Below are 22,246 nucleotides of genomic sequence, written 5' to 3'. Positions count from 1 at the left end.
CATTAGCCAACTCCACCTTTACATCAGCCTATGCAAGTTGTTTTGGAGTTGGATAACTGTAGAGGACATTACGAAAATGCCTGGACCTACTTTTATACCTCTCTGAAGTACTTGAGAAGTTGGATTATGCTGAGTGGGGCCTGTAGAGAGATTCACTTGTGAATGGCGACTTGACCACCTCACTTGTTATCAATCCAGACTCACCTCTTACAACATAAACATAGGCTAGAAAACACTTTGTAAACACCGATGTAATTTTTAAAATATCTAAGCCATACCTTCATCCTTCACAACTAAATTTCCATCAGGAAATTGCTTCCGGCAGTATAATCCCACTCCCATCATAACATGTGTAATATAGTTTGCACAACTATTATCAATGTACTGACATTCTTGTTACATTCACCACTATAACATTCATCATGTGCATTTATTCCCGTGAAGCCACTTCACGGTAATATTCATACATACATTTGTGCACTTTTTTAAGTCATGCTACTTCTTTTTCACCTCCATATCTCTGTCATACAGTTCTACACTTGCCCCACCAAAAATGTCTCTATGAAGTGTCATAACGCGCACCAGTGAAATATAAATTTTTTTCCTGGGTAAAAACAGGATGAGGTCCTACAAGATGAATTTAGGGAGCTCGGAGTTAAATTAAAAAGTAGGACCTCAAAGGTAATAATCTTAAGATTGCTACCAGTGCCACGTGCTAGTCAAAGTAGAAATAGCAGGATAGTTAAGATGAATACGTGGCTTGAGGAATGGTGCAAGAGGGAGGGATTAAAATTTCTGGGACATTAGAACCGGTTCTGGGGGAGGTGGGACCAGTACAAACCAGACAGTTTGCACCTGGGCAGGACCGGAACCAATGTCCCAGGGGGAGTGTTTGCTACTGCTGTTGGGGAGAGTTTCAACTAATATGGCAGGGGGATAGGAATCTATGCAGGGAGACAGAGGGAAGTAAAATGGGGGCAGAAGCAAAAGGTAGAAAGGAGATAAGGAAAAGTGGAGGGCAGAGAGATCAAAGGCAAAAATCAAAAAGGGCCACATTACAACATAATTCTAAAAGGACAAAGAGTGTTAAAAAAACAAGCCTGAAGACTCTGTGTCTCAATGCAAGAAGCATTCGTAATAAGGTGGATGAATTAACTGCGCAGATAGCTGTTAATGGATATGATGTAATTGGGATTACGGAGACATGGCTCCAGGGTGACCAAGGCTGCGAACTCAACATCCAGGGATATTCAATATTCAGGAAAGATAGACAGAAAGGAAAAGGAGGTGGGGTAGCGTTGCTGGTTAAAGAGGAGATTAACGCAATAGTAAGAAAGGATATGAGCTTGGATGATGTGGAATCTGCATGGTTAGAGCTGTGGAACACCAAAGGCCAGAAAACGTTAGTGGGAGTTGTGTACAGATCACCAAACAGTAATAGTGAGGTTGGGGATGGCATCAAACAGGAAATTGGGGATGCATGCAATAAAGATACAGCAGTTATCATGGGTGACTTTAATCTACATATAGATTGAGCTAACCAAACTGGTAGCAGTACGGTGGAGGAGGATTTCCTGGAGTGTATAAGGGATGGTCTTCCAGACCAATATGTCGAGGAACCAACTAGAAAGCTGGCCATCCTAGACTGGGTGTTGTGTAATAGAAACATAGAAAGTAGGAACAGTAATAGACCATTTGGCCCTTCGAGTCTGCACCGCCATTCAATATGATCATGGCTGATCCTCTATTTCAAAACCATATTCCCGCTGTTTCCCCATACCCCTTGATGCCTTTTGTTTCTAGAAATCTATCTACCTCTTAGATATATTCAGTGACTTGGCCTCCACAGCCTTCTGTGGTAGAGAATTCCACAGGTTCACCACCCTGAGTGAAAACATTTCTCCTCATCTCAGTCCTAAATTTTCTACCCCGTATCCTGAGACTGTGACCCCTTGTTCTAGACTCCCAGCCCGAGGGAAACATTCTCCACGCATCCAGTCTATCCAACCCAGTCAGAATTTTATACGTTTCAATGAGATCCCCACTCATTCTTCTAAGCTCTAGTGAGCCTAGTTGACCCAATCGCTCCTCATACGACAGTCCTGCCATCCCAGGAATCAGTCTGGTGAACCTTCGCTGCACTCCCTCTATGGCAAGTATATCCTTTCTTAGGTAAGGAGACCAAAATGCAAACAATACTCCAAGTGCGGTCTCACCAAGGCCCTGTATAACTGTAGTAAGACATCCTTGCTCCTGTACTCAAATCCTCAAAAACTGTAATGAGAGAGGATTAATTAGCAACCTTGTTGTGCGAGGCCCCTTGGGGAAAAGTGACCATAATATGGTAGAATTCTTCATTAAGATGGAGAGTGACATAGTTAATTCAGAGACTAGGGTCCTGAACTTAAAGAAGGGAAACTTCGATGGTATGAGACGTGAATTGGCTAGGAGAGACTGGCGAATGATACTTAAAGGGTTGATGGTGGATAGGCAATGGCAGACATTGAAAGATCACATGGATGAACTTCAACAATTGTACATCCTGTTTGGCGTAAAAATAAAACAGGGAAGGTGGCTCAACCGTGGCTAACAAGGGAATTTAGAGTAGTGTTAAATCCAAGGAAGAGGCATATAAATTGGCCAGAAAAAGCAGCAAACCTGAGGACTGGGAGAAATATAAGATTCAGCAGAGGAGGACTAAGGGTTGAATTAGGAGGGGGAAATAAGAGTATGAGAGTAAGCTTGCAGGGAACATAAAAATTGACTGCAAAAGCTTCGATATATATGTGAAGAGAAAAAGATTAGTGAAGACAAATGTAGGTCCCTTGCAGTCAGAATCGGTGAAGTTATAATGGGGAAAAGAGAAATGGCAGACCAATTGAACAAATACTTTAGTTCTGTCTTCACTAAGTAAGACATAAATAACCTTCCGGAAGTACTAGGGTACAGAGGGTCTAGCGAGAAGGAGGAACTGAAGGAAATCCTTATTAGTCAGAAAATTGTGTTAGGAAAATTGATGGGATTGAAGTCCGATGAATCCCTAGGGCCTGATAGTCTGCATCCCAGATTACTTAAGGAAGTGGCCCTAGAAATGGTGGATGCATTGGTGGTCATTTTCCAACATTCTATAGACTCTGGATCAGTTCCTATGGATTGGAGGGTAGCTAATGTAGCCCCACTTTTTAAAAAAGGAGGGAGAGAGAAAACAGGGAATTATAGACCGGTTAGCCTGACATCGGTAGTGGGGAAAATGTTGAAATCAATTATTAAAGATGTAATAGCAGCACATTTGGAAAGCAGTGACAGGATCGGTCCAAGTCAACATGGATTTATGAAAGGGAAATCATGCTTGACAAATCTTCTAGAATGTTTCGAGGATGTAACTAGCAGAGTGGACAAGGGAGAACCAATGGATGTGGTGTATTTGGACTTTCAAAAGGCTTTTGACAAGGTCCCACACAAGAGATTAGTGTGCAAAATTAAAGCACATGGTATTGGGGGTAATGTACTGACGTGGATAGAGAACTGGTTGGCAGACAGGAAGCAGAGAGTGGGAATAAACGGGTCCTTTTCAGAATGGCAGGCAGTGACCAGTTGAGTACCGCAAGGGTCAGTGCTGGGACTCCAGCTATTTACACTATATATTAATGATTTAGACGAAGGAATTGAGTGTAATATCTCCAAGTTTGGAGATGACACTAAGCTGGGTGGGAGTGTGAGCTGTGAGGAGGAAGCTAAGAGGCTGCAGGGTGACTTGGACAGGTTAGGTGAGTGGGCATATACATGGCAGATGCAGTATAATGTAGATAAATGTGAGGTTATCCACTTTGGTGGCAAAAACAGGAAGGCAGAATATTATCTGAATGGTGACAGATTAGGAAATGGGGATGTGCAACAAGACCTGGGTGTCATGGTACATCAGTCATTGAAAGTTGGGATGCAGGTAGAAGCAGGCAGTGAAGGCGGCAAATGGCATGTTGGTCTTCATAGCGAGAGGATTTGAATATAGGAGCAGGGAGGTCTTACTGCAGTTGTACAGGGCCTTGGTGAGGCCACACCTTGAATATTGTGTACAGTTTTGGTTCCCTAGTCTGAGGAGGGACATTCTTGCTATTGAGGGAGTGCAGCGAAGGTTCACCCAACTGATTCCTGGGATGGCAGGACTGACATATGAAGAAAGACTGGATTGACTAGGCTTATATTCACTGGAATTTAGATGAATGATATAAAATTCTGACAGGATTGGACAGGTTCGATGCAGGAAGAATGTTCCCGATGTTGGGGAAGTCCAGAACCAGGTGTCACAGTTTATGGATAAGGGATAAGCCAGTTAGGACCGTGATGAGGAGAAACTTCACTCAGAGAATTGTGAACCTGTGGAATTCTCTACCACAGAAAGTTGTTGAGGCCAGTTCGTTAGATATATTCAAAAGGGAGTTAGATGTGGCCCTTTCGGCTAAAGGGATCAAGGGGTATGGAGAGAAAGCAGGAATGGGGTACTAAAGTTGCATGATCAGCCATGATCATATTGAATGGTGGTGCAGCCTTGAAGAACCGAATGGCCTACTCCTGCACCTATTTTCTGTTTGAGTTGGATTAACAAATTTTCCACTTAAATAGCTTGATAGCTGCTTCAGAAGTGTAGGATTATTGCTGTATGCACATTTTGAATAGCTTTTTTTTTTCAAGTTATTACTAATGAAATTGTATCCTCCGGAATTACAAGTTTCAAAAACATGCAATCCCAGGATTTTGCTAGTGCTTTGTCAGTTTGAACAAAAATCATACATCTTGCCAGTTTAAAAAAAATAAAAAGCAACGCCATATAGTGACTCTCAGTTGAAGCCATACTGTTAAAGATTAAAAGCAGAGATAAAGACTGGATATAGGAAAAATGTATATGAATGTGGCTAAGAATTGAGAAACAAAGAGCTTAAATCAGAAACTGCTAAAATATGGCAATACCATGAAAAATATCAAAAATATGAAATTGACAGGACTATATATCCTTGCCAAAAACTGAAACAAATGAACTGTTGTTGCAATGACCTTTAAAATCATATTTTAGACCTTAGTTGAACTACGTCTAACTTCCTTTTCATTCTACTCTCGCTTTCAATAAATGGAAAATTAAAGAAAAAATTCAAGCTTTAGTTATTATTTTACAAAATGTCTCTGGTGGTTTTGCAGATAAGTGCTTTCATATTTCCAGTCTTTAAACTTGTTTCTATACTGTACACATCTGAGTAAGACATATCTTGTCAAATTCATACTGAGATCTCACTATGTTGTTATATTGCAATTAAATGGGTTTACTATCTTGCAAAAAACAATTATGATAGAAATTGATAATTGAACGTGTCAGATGTGTGGCTGAGAAAAGAATTTGCAATAATAGAAAATTTCAAATAAGTAATTTCACATTAAAATCAGTCAATTGCTTTCTTGCCTACAAGTAAAGGACATCTAAGAATACATAAGAAATAGGGGCAGGAGTAGGTCATTTGGTCCCTCGAACCTGCTCCGCATTTAATATCATGGCTGATCTGATCATGGACTCAGCTCCACTTCCCTGCCCGCTCCCCATAACCCTTTATTGCCTTATTGTTCAAAAAGCTGTCTATCTCCACCTTAAATATATTCAATGACCCAGCCTCCACAGCTCTCTGCGGCAGAGAATCCCACAGATTTCGAACACTCAGAAGAAATTCCTCCTCATCTCAGTTTTAAATGGGCTGCCCTTTATTCTGAAACTCTGCCCCCTATTTCTAGTTTCCTCTATGAGTGGAAATATCCTCTCTGCATCCACCTTGACAAGACTCCTCATTATTTTATATGTTTCGATAAGATCACCTCTCATCCTTTTGAACTCCAATGTGTATAGGCCCAACCTATCCTCATAAGTCAACACCCTTCTCTCCGGAATCAACCTAGTGAACCTTCTCTGAACTGCCTCCAATGCAAGTATATCCTTCCTTAAATACGGAGACCAAAACTGAATGCAGTACTCTAGTGTGGCCTCACCAATACCCTGTACTGCTATAGTAGGACTTCTGTGCTTTTATACTCTATCCCCCTTGCAATAAAGGTCAACATTCCATTTGCCTTCCTGATTACTTTCTGTACCTGCATACTAACTTTTTATGTTTCATGCACAAGGACACCCAGGTCCCTCTGTACAGCAGCACTTTGCAAGTTTTCTCCATTTAAAAAATAATTTGCTTTTCTATTCTTTCTGCCAAATTGGATAACCTCACATTTTCACACATTATACTCCATCTGTCAACGTTTTGCCCACTCAATTAGCCGGTCTATATCCCTTTGCAGATTTTGTGTGTCCTCCTCACAATTTGCTTTCCAACCCATCTTTGTATCATCACACAAAGAATTGCCAGAATCAGATACTGAACTTGAATAAGTGAGGCAAATGTGGACTGGCCTATTTGGTACTGAAGGGACTCTCCCTGAGATAGCAAATGGGATGAATGCTGCCAACAATACCCATGAGACCTAATTGCAAATGGAATGAAGATGGCAGCATTGAGCAAGGTGCAAAGGAAAGGCCAACTGACAGTTTCCTAAAGCAAATATCTGAACCAAATACATATGCCACAAATAATTTATTTGAGAGCTGTTACTTTTTGATGCTGCGCCATCCAAAGCACACATATAGCCTTAGCATCCTCGGAATACTGATCATGCATGACCATACGGCAGCAGGACACAATTACAAGTTGCAACTGAAAATGAAATCTTAAAGGGGCTTCACACAGCAAATCTTTCTAACATAACCCAGCTACACAATGTACATTCATAAACAGTTAAATTTGATGGGCTGGAGGAAGGGCCAGAAATGTCAAAATCTTGATTGCCATTAGACCCGATTGACTACGAGACCATTAACAAGTATTTATAATATACCTTTAACGTAGTGAAACGTCCCAAGGTGCTTCACAGGAGTATTATGAGAGTTAAAAAAAAAGTGACAACGAGTTGCATAAGTAGAAATTAGCGCAGGTGACCAAAAGCTTGATCAAAAAGGTATGTTTTAAGGAGCGTCTTGAAGGAGGAAAGAAAGGAAGCGAGGCGGAGAGGTTTAGGCAGGGAGTTCCAGAGCTTAGGGCCTAGGCAACAAAAGGCACGGCCACCAATGGTTGAGCGATTATAAATCAGGGATGCTCAAGAGGGCAGAATTGGAGGAGCGCAGACATCTCTGGGAGGGGGTGGTTGTGTGGCTGGAGGAGATTACAGAAATAAGGAGGGGTGAGGCCATGGAAGGATTTGAAAATAAGGATGAGAATTTTGAAATCGAGGCATTGCTTAGCCGGAAGCCAATGTAGGTCAGCGAGCACAGGGGTGATGGATGAGCAGGACTTGGTGAGAGTTAGGACATGGGCAGCTGAGTTTTGGATCACCTCTAGTTTATGTAGGGTAGAATGTGGGAGGCCAGCCAGGCGTGCGTTGGAATAGTCAAATCTAGAGGTATCAAAAGGCATGGATGAGAGCTTCAGCAGCGGATGAGCTGAGGCAAGGACGGAGATAGGCGATGTTACGGAGGTGAACATTTGCGGTCTTAGTTATGCTGCAGATATTTGGTTGAAATCTCATTTTAGGGTCAAATATGACACCAAGATTGCGAACAGTCAGGTTCAGCCTCAGACAGAGGGAGAGGGATGGAGTCAGTGGCTAGGGAACGGAGTTTGTGGTGTACACCGAAAACAATAGCTTCAGTCTGCTCATCCAGAACTGGATGTTGGACAAGCAGTATGACAATTGAGAGACAGTGGAGGGGTCGAGAGAAGTGGTAGTGATGCAGAGCTGGATGTCATCAGCGTACATGTGGAAACTGACGCTATGTTTCCGGTGATGTCGCCAAGGGGCGACATGTAGATGAGAAATAGGATGGGGCCAAGGATAGATCATTGGGGGACACCAGAGGTAACAATATGGGGCGGGAAGAGAAGCCGTTGCAGGTGATTCTCTGGCTATAATTAGATAGATAAGAATGGAACCTGTCAAGTGCAGTCCCACCCAGCTGGATGACAGTGGAAAGGCGTTGGAGAAGGATAGAGTGGTCAACCGTGTCAAAGGCTACAGACGTCAAGAAGGACAAGATTAAGGCAACAGAGAAAGATAAACTCCCTCATGCTTAGTAGAATCCTGCTTGTTATATCTTCTCATTCACTCAAACAAAACGATCATTTACACTATTTTGCAATGCAAGCACTGTTTAAAGGTCTCTTTTATAGCCAGCATCACAACATCCTGTCAGACAGGAAGCAAAGAGTAGGAGTAAATGGGTACTTTTCAGAATGGCAGGCAGTGACTAGTGGGGTACCGCAAGGTTCTGTGCTGGGGCCCCAGCTGTTTACACTGTACATTAATGATTTAGATGAGGGGATTAAATTTAGTATCTCCAAATTTGCGGATGATACTAAGTTGGGTGGCAGTGTGAGCTGCGAGGAGGATGCTGTGAGGCTGCAGAGCGACTTGGATAGGTTAGGTGAGTGGGCAAATGCATGGCAGATGAAGTATAATGCGGATAAATGTGAGGTTATCCACTTTGGTGGTAAAAACAGAGAGACAGACTATTATCTGAATGGTGACAGATTAGGAAAAGGGGAGGTGCAAAGAGACCTGGGTGTCGTGTACATCAGTCATTGAAGGTTGGCATGCAGGTGCAGCAGGCGGTTAAGAAAGCAAATGGCATGTTGGCCTTCATAGCAAGGGGATTTGAGTACAGGGGCAGGGAGGTGTTGCTACAGTTGTACAGGGCATTGGTGAGGCCACACCTGGAGTATTGTGTACAGTTTTGGTCTCCTAACCTGAGGAAGGACATTCTTGCTATTGAGGGAGTGCAGCGAAGGTTCACCAGACTGATTCCCGGGATGGCGGGACTGACCTATCAAGAAAGACTGGATCAACTGGGCTTGTATTCACTGGAGTTCAGAAGAATGAGAGGGGACCTCATAGAAACATATAAAATTCTGACGGGGTTAGACAGGTTAGATGCAGGAAGAATGTTCCCAATGTTGGGGAAGTCCAGAACCAGAGGTCACAGTCTAAGGATAAGGGGTAAGCCATTTAGGACCGAGATGCGGAGGAACTTCTTCACCCAGAGAGTGGTGAACCTGTGGAATTCTCTACCACAGAAAGTTGTTGAGGCCAATTCACTAAATATATTCAAAAAGGAGTTAGATGTAGTCCTTACTACTAGGAGGATCAAGGGGTATGGCGAGAAAGCAGGAATGGGGTACTGAAGTTGAATGTTCAGCCATGAACTCATTGAATGGCGGTGCAGGCTAGAAGGGCCGAATGGCCTACTCCTGCACCTATTTTCTATGTTTCTATCTGTTTTTAGCCTGTTAGAACAGCAATGCATGTGGCCTTGAGCAAGCCAGCCTGTTAAAGCCTCCTTATTTCTCTTGGGACCAATCAATCATGGCACAAATCTAAGTTGAAAACATCTGCCCCCTCTGCAAGATATCAGTTCAACCACTGCAAACAAATATTACCCTTTTGCTTACAATCTTTCATTGTGTGTAAGCTGCATGGTATACTTTTCCTGAAGGTAGAATAGACAGCTAAGGATCAGCAGATACTGAGGCATCCAACAGCACACCTCTGTTGTTCCTCACTGGGGTCAGCAGCTATGAAGGCAAAGGATAGCCTGAAAGATGCAAGAGCCAACTTGCTGTGCTCCCTTCCCCACACTCTAACCTGTCAAAAATTCTGCGGCCTGCATCCTGTCCTGCACTAAGTCCCACTCACTTATCACCTCTGTTCTTGTTGAGCTATACTGAATCCCCAGCCTCAAACATTAAATTTAAAATCCTTGTCCCCATCTTTGAATCTCAACAATTTCTCTCCCCACCCTGCATCTGCAATCTCCACCAGTCCTAAAACCTCCTGAACACTCCATTCCTCCGACTTTGGCCTTTTGTGTAAGCCTCATCCTTCGCCTTCAACTGACATACTTTCTGGAATTCCCTTCTTAAACCACACTGTCTCCCACTTTCCTCTTCTTTTAAAAACCTCACAAAATCCATTTCATTGAGCGTGTTTTTTGTCTTCCTTCCTAACCTCCTTCTTCCTGGCTCAGTGTCAATTTTCCTTACTTATATTTGGTGAAGCATCTTTACGTAAAAGGCATGACATAAGTGTAAGCTCTAACACTCTTTCCAATTCCGTTGCTCACTGTTTCAACCTCACTGTTTTTGGAAGCCACTCCCTTAGTTTTGACTAAAGATTCTGGATCCTTCTGGAGTTCATATCTTCTTACACTTATTTGTATTCTCCACTCAGTCACCAGTTCACTCAATAATTCTCCCATTCTCTTTCTTTTAGATCTCACAACTGCCTTGCTATAACCAACAAGGTGGGCAGCTGACCTGCTTCCAGGCCTCTGCCAATACCAATCTGCTGCATTGTGGATTGGCCGCCCCTTATAGAAATTACCTGAACTTCGTTCTCATTGGTTTTATGTGCTGGCGTCAAGTTGAAAATTTACCCCACTGAGACCATAGAAAACATTCTCACAATAATTTTTGGGATTTATATTTTTAACTGGTGCAGAGTTAATTTGCATTATTCTGACCTTATTTTTGCATTTCTGATGAATGGTGGGTGAGGTGTAGTGGTAGGCCATGATATAATTTGGGACTGGTACGACAGTTGATTGGGAACATGATGCAGCGATGATTGTGCTGGAGCGTCCAAGTTTAAGTGAATGGTTGTCTAGTAAATGTTTGTCATCAAATCTGTCATCGATACCGCTGCTCCATTGGAGCTGACAATTTTTCAGGCTTGCCTTATTGTTTCTCTCATCTTCTAGGCCTTCCTCACTGTCCTCTTGCACCTTCCACATGGTGACTCATCTCCTGATACTTTTTGGGGGAGATCTCTGGACTTATCCAGACAGTGGAATCTTTGTTTCAGCATGCCTACTGTGTGCTCTATTTGCATCCTTGTGGAGGCAGGTATCTCATTATATTTTTTCTGCTGCAGTTCTTGGATTCCATATTTATTTCATCAGCCATGACCCGAGGTTCATTTCTGTCTGGACTCTCTGGAGTTTGGAAATTGGAAGACTCAGTTCATGTCTGTCTGGAATTTGGATCACTCAGACGAATAAAGTTTGTCCCCCCCAATGGACAAATTCATCATAAGAAAACGTAAAAATGAGCAAGGAGATATCAATGACAGTGCCACTACAAGTGGCGCCAGTAGGCTTACAACCAATGCCAATACAAGGGGTGTCGAACCAAATCCTAAAAAATCCAAAATTCATCGTCAATATATGGAGGATTATTTGAGGTTCGGTTTTTCATGGACAGGAGAAGAAGAATGCCCCATTCCACTTGTGCGCGGCAAAAAACTGTCGAACAGTGCAATGGTTCCCAGTAAATTGAAATGTCATTTTACTACAAAACATGCACATCTTGCAACAAAAGATCAGAGTTGTTTTAGGAGATTGATGGCAACGCAATCAAAACAAGTGAAGTATTTTGAAAAAAATTTTAAGGTGTCATATAAGGTTCAAATTGCTTATGAAGTTGCTGAATTAATAGCGCAGAAAATGAAGCCTCATACTACAGCTGAGTCACTTATTTTGCCTGCATGTCGTAAAATTGTCAAAATAATGTTTGGTGATGAAACGGAATAAGAAATTGCAAAAATTCCGCTGTCTTGACGATACAATTCGGAGAAGGATAAATGATATGTCATCTAACATTGAAGAAAATGTAGCCGAGAAAATTACAAACTCGAATTTTGTTTTGCAAATCAACAAGTCTACCGACATTGGTGGTAAAGCACAATTATTAGCATTTGTTCGCTTCATTCATGAAATCGAGATATTGAACCAATTTCTGCGCTGTAGAGAACTTCCAGAAAATACTAGAGGTCAAGACATATTTGATTCTGTGAATTCATATTTAGAAGACTTGAACATTTCATTGGACTCGTGTTGGAATCTGCACGGACGGTGCTCCATCTATGGTGGGATATGTCAAAGGATTCATTACGCTCACAAAAAAACATAATCCAAATATATTATTCACCCATTGCTTTTTGCATAGAGAAGCGCTTGTTGCAAAGGCATTACCGCTAGAATTAAAATCTGTGTTAGATCAAGTTATTAATATTGTAAATTATATAAAATCAAGACCTTTAAAAACTCACTTGTTTAAACAGCTCTGCAAAGCTATGGATGCACAGCACGAAGGTTTACTTTTGCATACAGAGGTAAGATGGCTTTCAAGGGGAAAAGTCTTATGTCGTGTATTTGAACAAAGAAGAATTGTTAGTATTTTTTGAAAGAGAAGGAAACGATACCTTTTGAAAATACCTTAAGAGTGAAATGTGGTGTGCTAAGTTAGCATATTTGGCAGGTATATTTAATTGTCTTAACAGCGTTAATACCAGAATGCAAGGGCGAAATGAAAACATTCTCACCTCTGCAGGCAAGCTATTAGCTTTTCAGAAAAAAAATTTCTAGCTGGAAAAAGAGCAACAGAAACAAATCTTGAAATTTTCCCTTTGATACCAAATCACAGTATTAAAAAGGTTGCTCCTATCGTGATAGAGCGTTTGGCATCACTGGAAGTCAACATCAAAAAATATTTTCCATCTTTGGAAGAAGAAAAGCATGATTGGGTAAGAAATCCAGTTTCTCCAATTAGTACGTCAGATTTTGATTTTTCATTGCAAGAAGAATAATTGACTTCTATTTCTACAGACCGCGGTCTTAAAATGAAACATTCAGATATGTCTCTTCATGCGTTCTAGATTTCTATTAAAGAATATCCTGCAATATCAAAAAAAGCCTTGATAATTCTGATGCGGTTTTCAACATCATATCTCTGCGAATTAGGATTCTCAACTCTTACGAACATCAAATGCAAAAAACGGGAAAAACTTAGCGAAATGAGAGTCGCCGTATCAGTTATACGTCCTAATATTAGTGTCATAACTAAAAAGCGTCAGGCTCAAGTATCACATTAAAATACTAATTAATCTATAATTAATGTGAGGAGCTATTATTATTTTATCGTTACTTTCCGAATAAAATATAATTAATAACATAAGTGTACAAAGTTGTATATCTTCATATACTGTGATTAATAAAATATTTTTTACATTTTCTGAAACTTGCTTTTTTTTAAAAACCTGTGTTCTCCTTTTAATCCCTTCAAGTGTGCCACCAAAAATTCTAGTATTCGAAAGTGTGCCACGAACACAAAAAGGTTGAGAACCACTGAGCTAGATGCAAGTGAGTGGACGGTTTTTACCCAATGAGTACTCTAACTGGCTATATGAATTACAACTTCTACAAACAAACCAGCTTTTTTTTTCTTGAATGAGTGCTTGATTTTTATGCCTCCTGTAAGTGGGAGTGGGTTAAATAATAAAACATGTTCGTAAATTACATTTCTGTTCTTTCTACAGGACATCTATCATAAATTCAATGTTTTGGATGATACCAGTAAAACGCAGTACTCAAAAGGTTCACATTCTTACCTGGTAAGACCTTTGCCCATTTGACAACACGCACAAGTTGTCTTTCCCCAAGTTCGTTGAGGCTTGTTAACAAACTAGCAGATGTATCAGGCTGCGTATTGTCATAGCCTGCATATACCATATCCGGTTCAATGGACTGTAGCACAGCAAGGAACAGGGGTTGACACTGAAATGTTTGCATCCTTGGTACACCAATCCTTGGTACAATAGAGAGAGTGGTGTCCTGTTGCTTTTGTATAACTGAAGAGTCAGTTTCCTCTGCTGTTTGAAATGGTCTCGTATTCTTTAATTTTCGACCTTGGAAAGACAATTACAAAAATTAATTGGTTAAATAAAATCTGATTAAATAAAAGCACCAAGAGAAAAAGAGGGAACTAATCAAAAAGTTAAAATTGCAACAAAAAAAAAATCAGAATGTGATAAAACTGTGAATGTTATGTCACAAATTCTATATTCCTATCACAGCGCCTCTTACAATGACAAAGAATTATTTAGTTAATCATTATCTACAGTGTGTAAAGACAATAAACAATTCTTAATGAATATAAGGCATTAATCTGCTCAGAGTTCAAGATAACTGATTGAACTGGATTACAACTGATGTTGAAAGTATAGTGCTGACCCACTGTACTACCCAGTTGCTTCAAGATTAACTTTGTCCCCCTTTTCTCCTCTTCTGATGTCAATAACTTCTATTGATACATGAGTTCAGTTACTAGCATCTCTCCAGTATCTCACTCAAATAAGAATTAGGAACAGGAGTAGGCCATCTAGCCCCTCGAGCCTGCTCCGCCATTCAAAAAGATCATGGCTGATCTGGCTGTGGACTCGCCCACTTACCCACCCACTCCCCATAACCCTTAATTCCCTTATTGATTAAAAATCTATCTGTGATTTGAATACATTCAATGAGCTAGCCTCAACTGCTTCCCTGGGCAGAGAATTCCACAGATTCACAACCCTCTGGGAGAAGAAATTCCTTCTCAACTCGGTTTTAAATTGGCTACCCCGTATTTTGAGGTTGTGCCCCCTAGTTCTAGTCTCTCCGATCAGTGGAAACAACCTCTCTGCCTCGATCTTGTCTATCCCTTTCATTATCTTAAATGTTTCTATAAGATCACCCCTCATCCTTCTGAACTCCAACGAGTAAAGACCCAGTCTACTCAATCTATCATCATAAGGTAACCCCCTCATCTCCGGAATCAGCCTAGTGAATCTTCTCTGTACCCCCTCCAAGGCTAGTATATCCTTCCTTAAGTAAGGTGACCAAAACTGCAGGTGCGGCCTCACCAATACCCTGTACAGTTGCAGCAGGACCTCCCTGCTTTTGTACTCCATCCCTCTTGCAATGAAATGTTTTCTTCACGTGAGTGTTGGCAAACTGATCAAACAATAAATGTAAGGAAAATGTTGTGTAAACTGCCTGAAATTTGCCCAAAATGGAGTTTTAGCTTGAAAGCTGCCACTCAACATGGAGTTCAATTGTTGAATATAAATGCTGAGAAATGGCTGGAAAGCAGGCTAATTCAAACCAACCATCAAGGCTTTTAGCTAACAAATTTTCTCAGCTAATCAAGTCTCAAAGCTTCAAAGTTAAATACACCATAGACATTTCTTATGCGTGTTATAAGGCAATTACCCCAGGGCTTAGGCCTTGATAAGGGCTCTTAGTGAGTCATAAACATGTCACAACTCCTGAAAATCTGGAATGGAATACCTTAATAGTTAAGGTGGGATTGAGATATGAAGTCTCAAAACCCTTGAGAAATACAAGATCTATAAGTAGAGAAGTCATAAACTGCAGTCACAAATTCTGTCATTCTCAGGAAGGCCAGACTACAATGGCTAAATGACTCACAGGAACACAACATTTATCAGAAGTGAATGGCAAAAAAAGGGCATGCCCTTCTAAGACAACCATCATTTTGACTGGTTCAGTCAACTCTCTTTGAAAGTAATATATAAAATTAGAGGTTTTTCATCGAATCCTGGAAATTTACAGCACAGAAGGAGGCCATTTCAACCCACCGTGTTTGCGCCGGCCAACCAAGAGCTATCCAGCCTAATCCCACTTTGCAGCTCTTGGTTCCCAGCCCTGCAGGTTGTGTTATGTATATATACACATTGTAACTGTGTAAGACTTGCCACCAGAGAGCGCAATTGTTGGAGGCCCAAGGGTCACCTGCACACCTCGTGCAAGGGCGTATAAAAGGTTGTCTGCCATGCTGCTTAGGCACTCTGGAGTTGTATTAAAGAGACTAAGGTCACATCAGTTTTAGCTCACAGTACTCAGTCTTGTGGATTTCTTCCATACTTAACAGGTTACGGCACTTTAAGTGCACATCCAAGTATTTTTTAAATGTGGTGCCTCTACCATCCTTTCAGGCAGTGAGTTCCAAACCCCCATCACCCTCTGGGTAAAGAAATTTCCCCTCATATCTGCTCTATACCTCCCCCCAATTACTTTAAATCTACGCCCCCTGGTTGTTAATCCCTCTGCCAAGGGAAACAGGCCCTTCCTATCCACTCTATCCAGGCCCCTCATAATTTTATACAGGTCTCCCCTTAGCTTCCTCTGTTCCAAATTAAACAGACCCAGCATCTCCAATCTTTTTTAATAGCCAAAATTCTTCAGTCCAGGCAACATTCTTGTAGATCTCCTCTGTACCCTTTCGAGTGCAATCACATCCTTTCTCTAATGTGGTGACCAGAACTGCACACACTACTCCAGCTGCGACCTAACATGTGTTTTATACAGTTCAAGCATAATGTCCTTGCTCTTGTATTCCATGCCTCGACTAATAAAGGCAAGTATTCCATATGCCTTTTTAACTGCCTTATCTACCTGGCTTGCTACCTTCAGGGATCTGTGGACCCGCACTCCAAGGTCCCTTTGTTCCTCTACACTTCAGTGTCGTACTATTTAATGTGTATTCCCTTGCCTTGTTAGACCTCCCCAAATGAATTATCTCACACTTATCCAGATTGAATTCCACTTGTCACTGTTCTGCCCACCTGACCAGTACATTAATATCTTCCTGCAGTCCACAGCTTTCTTCTTAATTATCAACCAAACAGCCTATTTTAGTGTCATCTGCAAACTTCTTAATCATACACCCAACATTCAAGTCCAAGTCATTGATATATGGCCCAGCACTGAGCCCTGCAGAACCCCACTGAATACAGCTTTCCAGTCACGAAACACCATCAACCATTAGCCTTTGCTTCCTGCCTCCGAGCCAATTTGGGATCCAACTTGCCACTTTGCCTTGGATCTCATGGGCTTTTACTTTCGTGACCAGTCTGCCATGTGGGACCTTATCAAAAGTTTTGCTAAAATCCAAATACACTACATCACATGCACTGCCCTCATCGACCCTCCTGGTTACCGCCTTGAAAAATTCAATCCAGTTAGTCAGACACGATCTTCCCTTAACAAATCCATGCTGACTGTCCTTGATTAATCCATGTCTTTCCAAATGAAGATTTATCCTGTCCTTCAGGAATTTTTTCAATAATTTTCCCATCACTGAGGTTAGGCTGACTGGTCTGTAATTACTCGGGTCTATTCCTTTCTCCCTTTTTAAACAAAGGTACAACATTAGCAGTCCTCCAGTCCTCTGGCACCACACCTGTAGCCAGAGAGGATTGAAACTCCTCCAGTCAGTAACATAGAGTAATCAATAGAGTATAAAAGATAGCTTCTCTTAGAATATCTTGTTGAATGTAGATTCTCTTTGCAGTTAGAAGATTATTCTCTTGACTTCTTCTGTAAGAATTTTTACCCAGCAGATGTAAAACAGTACCCATCTAATACAAGTACCTTTGGACAACCAGAGTAAGGAAATTAAAAGTGTAAGGCTATACCAGACTGTTATAGGCAGAGTGTCTGAGATCAAGAAAGGCGAGAAACATGCCAGCTAGCTTGAGCAAAAGGTTGGTTTACTCGGAGCAAGGTTCCACGTGGAACAGAAAACACTGCTACCGAAGGGATTCATTGACTCGGCACTCCAGGAGCCAAGGCCTGTATCCCAGGGAAGGAAAGAGATCAACTCAGCCATGTCGCTCAAAAGGACAAGGTTGCATAAGCTCTGGACCATTGCTAACATGCACATAAACTCAGCTATTTGTTAGACAGCCTATCGAATGCTATTACCTTGTCAGCTATGATGTATGGAATGAGAGGTTGGAAGTGGGCCAGTAATTTGCAAAGACAGAGGGATACAAGGTGGGTTCTTAGATGGAGGTGGGGGATGACGGCAGTTTTGAAAGGAAAGGGGACACTACCCAAGGAGAGGAAACCATTTACAACGTCAAACTACTATGATGCAGGGGTGGTAGGAAGGGAATCTGAGTGGTCAGTGATTTATTGAAACTAGTGAGAGGAGGTATGGCTTGGTGAGCAAGGGGAAGCAGCAAAAGCAACTGAACCAATGGTCCCAATGTTAGTGACAAAGTTGTTCATGAGCTCCATGCACTTGTCAAATTATATAGAAATTACAAGATGGGAACAGGCCATTTGGCCCACCAGTCTAAGATGGTGTTTAAGATATATGCAGTACTACAAATCCCATAAACCTGCTCTGTTCTCATATCCCTTGATTTTCCTTTTCTACAACTACCTATTTAAGCTTTTCTTAAATGATGACATGGGGGAGTGTATTTCAGACATGCAGTGGTTGAATGCAACTGCAACACCAGCCTGCCCGATGTAAGTAGTGAAAAGCCCATACTATTGTGATGGAAGTGGCAAGCTGCCAGCAGTAACCAAGTGCTGACACAGGCAGCTCGCTGATCTGGAAAGTGGGAAATGTGGTGGCCAATCCGTGAAGTCAGAACTCCATTAAATGAGAGAGCTAGGCTGATCGAGGGAGTGAGCGATGGATATGTAATTTAATGTTTGGATGGATTTTTTTGAGAATTGTAGGAAGGGCAATTGTGGTAATCCTGTATCTTAAAAAAATCCCTCAACAAACCATTTGCATTTTTTCATTGTGGCTTCCTGCAATCCCTTTAAGGGACACTGGCTATGGTCACTTTCCACTCAGGCAGTAGACAGTCCTGCGCTGCGTGTTCCTGAAAGAAAATGGCATTGAGGTCCTACAGGACCCCGATTTGTATTGCTGAATGCCCGGTGGTCGTGAAAGGTGCTATATAAATGCAAATCTATCTTTCTTATTTCTTTTCAGCAGGAATGCTGGCCGCCTATATTGAATATGGCTATAGTGGTTAAGTTTTTCTTTGACGTTAGTCTTGCAACCACCCCGTTCCCATTGAAAAATGGGGCGGTATGGAGACCAAACTCGCCCCCATGGTCTCTGCTGAAATCACTCATGCTGGTAGTGCATTCCACAGTCTCACAACCCTCTGATTTAATATACAAATTGAGGAATACAAGTGTTAGGGAAACATCTCAGCATTCATCCAATTCAATCCTGTCTAATTCTCAGAATACATCTACATGCCCCTTATTTGCTTTCACCTCAATCTGAAATGTGAAATACTTAATCGCTGAGAAAGGATATTGAAATTAAAATGATAGGTATATGAAGAGAATGAGTTGAAATAAATGAATTTGAAATATATAAAAATGTGTTAATAGATGTAATGTCCCAATTTTCTTTGATTGGCCCGTGTGTACTTGCACATTGAGTGAGGTTTGCCAAATTGTGCAAGGCTGACCCATCCTCATCGTACTCGGCACAGGATGAACAGGTGCAGGAGCCAGGCCAGCAGTCCCACAGGCTGGGATATCAGAAGACCTAGCCAGACAACAGTGCTCAACAGGCCTGCTGTTTGTCATTAAAGGGAAAGATGGCATTCTTACTATGTCCACAAAATAATTAGCGATTACTATACATTTAACTGCAGAAATATGTGGAAATATGTTGGACGAATGTCCCTATTCACAAAGGATGTTCTGCTGCAGGAGATGCAGCAAAGAAAGCTTGTTGTCTTTGGACAAGAAGAGCACCATCTTGTGAAAGCTGATGTGCAATAGATGCAGCAGAAAGAGCAAGTAAATTCACCCAGGTCTGCAGCAGGAATTAGAATAAGGTGGAAATTAGCTGGCATTAAAAGATTGGCCATGAAGTATTCCCACATGTGTGTATATTACGACTACAAAGGGGCAAAAAAGGCATGGCACAAATGTATTTAGTGAGTTGCTGCACAAGGCAAAGATAGCAAGCAAAGCACAAAGAAAAACGTTCCCTTTTTTCAACACTCTTATTGCAGAAAAGGTGTAGGACTCACTAATAGTTTGCATTAAAGCAATCAAGTGCTCCAGGTTGTGCTCTAAATCAGTAGTGCCACCCATAATATACTGCACTACAATGTCTTTGCACATGGAGAGGTGTGAACTAGCTATGTGCCACATGCAAAAAAAGTTCTGTGCCTTTTCAGCTGCTTTCCAAAGACATTCCCCTGGCAAACATGGATTGTGCCACTTGCATTATGCATTTATGGATAGTAGAATTCGCAGATCTTCCCTGCTGTGAAGTGGAAGGATTTGGTAGCATAGAAGCTTACTGCAGTGGTGTCTTTCAGAAGTATGGGAAGAGCTGTTCAAGTACATGAAGTTCTCAACAAGTCAGTCTGAAATGGATGAAACACTTCTGTCACAACCTCTGTATTGAAACAAAAGTGGCAAAGACAGATCCCCGCAGACATGTCCATGTATGATTACTCGGGTCAATAAATATGGGTCTGGGAGCTTTCACGGTTGTGCACCCCTGAAGGTGGTGTTGTACCTTCACGTGATGCCGCAACATGAAATTGCAATCCACATCTAAACCATAATCAGAACACCCAAAGGATTCCCATTCTTAACATTTTCTGCAAATTACAAAGCAACAGCAAGGAAAATGACTGCAAGAAAATCAAAGGTCTTTGCAAAGATGGAAAAAAACCACAGGCAAAAGAAAAACACAAAACGACTTCTGAGGCAGTCTCTCAGAGTCGAGGATGACTTGCTTCCACACTAACATGAATTCTAAGGTGGCTGATGAGTCCAATATGGGATCTACAGACTCTGTCCCGGTGGGTCACGAGGTGGTAGAAGGGACGGGTGGGTGGGGTGCTTGGTTTGTCGTACGCTTCTTCCACAGTTTGTAATCGACTTCCACGTGCTCCCGACAAAGAGTCTCAGTGTTCGGCGCCTTCCCAAATGCTTCTTCTTCACTTTGAGCGGTCATGGGCCAGGGATTCCCAAGAGTCGGTGGGGATGTTACATTTTTTCAAGGAGGCTTTGGGGGTGTCCTTGTAGCATTTTCTCAGCTCTCATGGAGTTCACTTGCTGTGATGGAGCTCGGAGTATAGTGCCTGTTTCGAGAGTCTTGCATCAGACATGCAGACTACGTGGCCAACCCATCAGAGCTGGCATGGTCAATATTTCGATGTTCGGGATGTTGGCCTGAGAGAGAACACGGACGTGCCAATGGATTTGCAGGATTTTGCAGAGGCAGCATTGGTGGTACTTCTCCAGTGCTTTGAGGTAATCCATGTCTCTGAAGCAGAAAGGAGGGCAGGAATCACTACTGCTCTGAAGATCATGAGCTTGGTGCTGGCTTTAAGATCTTGGTCTTCAAACACACTTTTCCTCAGCTGACCGAAGGCTGCACTGGCACACTGAAGGCGGTGTTGGCTTTCGTCATTGGCGTCTGCCCTCACTGACAGGAGGCTCCCAAGGTATGGAAAGTGGTCCACGCTGTCCAAGGTCGTGGATCTTGATGATCAGGGGGGGAGGGAGTGGGAAGGTTGGTAGAGAATCTTTGTCTTATGGATGTTTAATGTAAGGCCCAGGCTCTCGTATGTTTTAGTGAAGTTGTCAACGATGGTTTGGAGTTCGGCCTCTTGAGTGTGCACAAACGCAAGCGTCGACTGTATACTTTAATTCAATGACTGGTTGCGACAACCTTGGTACTCAACTGGAGGTTGAACAATTTCTCGTTTGTCCTGTACATTAGTTCCACTCCAACGGGGAGCTTGTTGGAGGTTAGATGAAGCATTGCAGTGAGAAAGACTGAGAAGAGTGTTGGTGAAATTACACAGCCTTGCTTGACCCCCATCTGCACTTGTATTGGATCTGTGGTGGATCCATTGGTAAGGATCACGGCTTGCATGTCATCGTGAAGCAGGCAAAGGATGATGACAAATTTTTGAGGGCAGCCAAATTTGAGGAGGACACTCCATAATCCCTCTCGGTTGACAGAGTCGAAGGCCTTTGTGAGGTCAAAGGAGGCCATATACAGAGGTTGGTGCTGCTCCCTACATTTTTCTTGGATTTGTTACACGGTGAAAATTATGTCCGTTGTGCCTCTAAGTGGGCGGAATCCGTATTGTGATTCTAGGAGGAGCTCTTCAGCCACTGGAGAAGACGATTGAGGAAGGTTCTTGTGATAATTTTCCCTGTGGCAGAAAGCAGGGAAACTCCTCTGTAATTACCGCAATCGATCTGGTCATCTTTCTTGAAGATGGTTACGATTACGGCGTCTCTGAGATCGCCCAGCATGCTCTCCTCCTTCCAGATAAGAGTGATGAAGTCATGGATTCACTCCGAGTACTTTTCCACCACGCTTCAGTACTTCAACAGGGATTCCATCTGCTCCAGAGGCCTTATTGTTTTTCATCTGCCGGATGGCTTTTTCAATCTCATGCCGAGTTGATGTTGTGCTGAGATGGTGGCATGTAGCATGCTGTGGGATGGAGTCGAAGACGCTCACAT

The 22,246-nt window shown here is 42.1% G+C and overlaps 1 protein-coding gene across 2 annotated transcripts in view; it reads right to left on the bottom strand.

The window, feature by feature from the left end:
- Positions 1 to 22,246, bottom strand: part of ar (androgen receptor) — a 393,648-nt gene that overhangs the window by 74,296 nt on the left and 297,106 nt on the right. For both annotated transcript variants that reach the window (XM_070882802.1, XM_070882803.1), the window contains exon 4: positions 13,522 to 13,818. In XM_070882802.1, coding sequence (XP_070738903.1) covers positions 13,522 to 13,818 — 297 coding nt within the window. The remainder of the gene's footprint in view (positions 1 to 13,521; positions 13,819 to 22,246) is intronic.

Source organism: Pristiophorus japonicus, chromosome 6 (genome assembly GCF_044704955.1).
Source record: "Pristiophorus japonicus isolate sPriJap1 chromosome 6, sPriJap1.hap1, whole genome shotgun sequence".
NCBI lineage: Eukaryota > Metazoa > Chordata > Chondrichthyes > Pristiophoridae > Pristiophorus > Pristiophorus japonicus.
The sequence above is the reverse complement of the archived record's forward strand: the minus strand, read 5'-3'. Positions and strand labels throughout refer to the sequence as shown.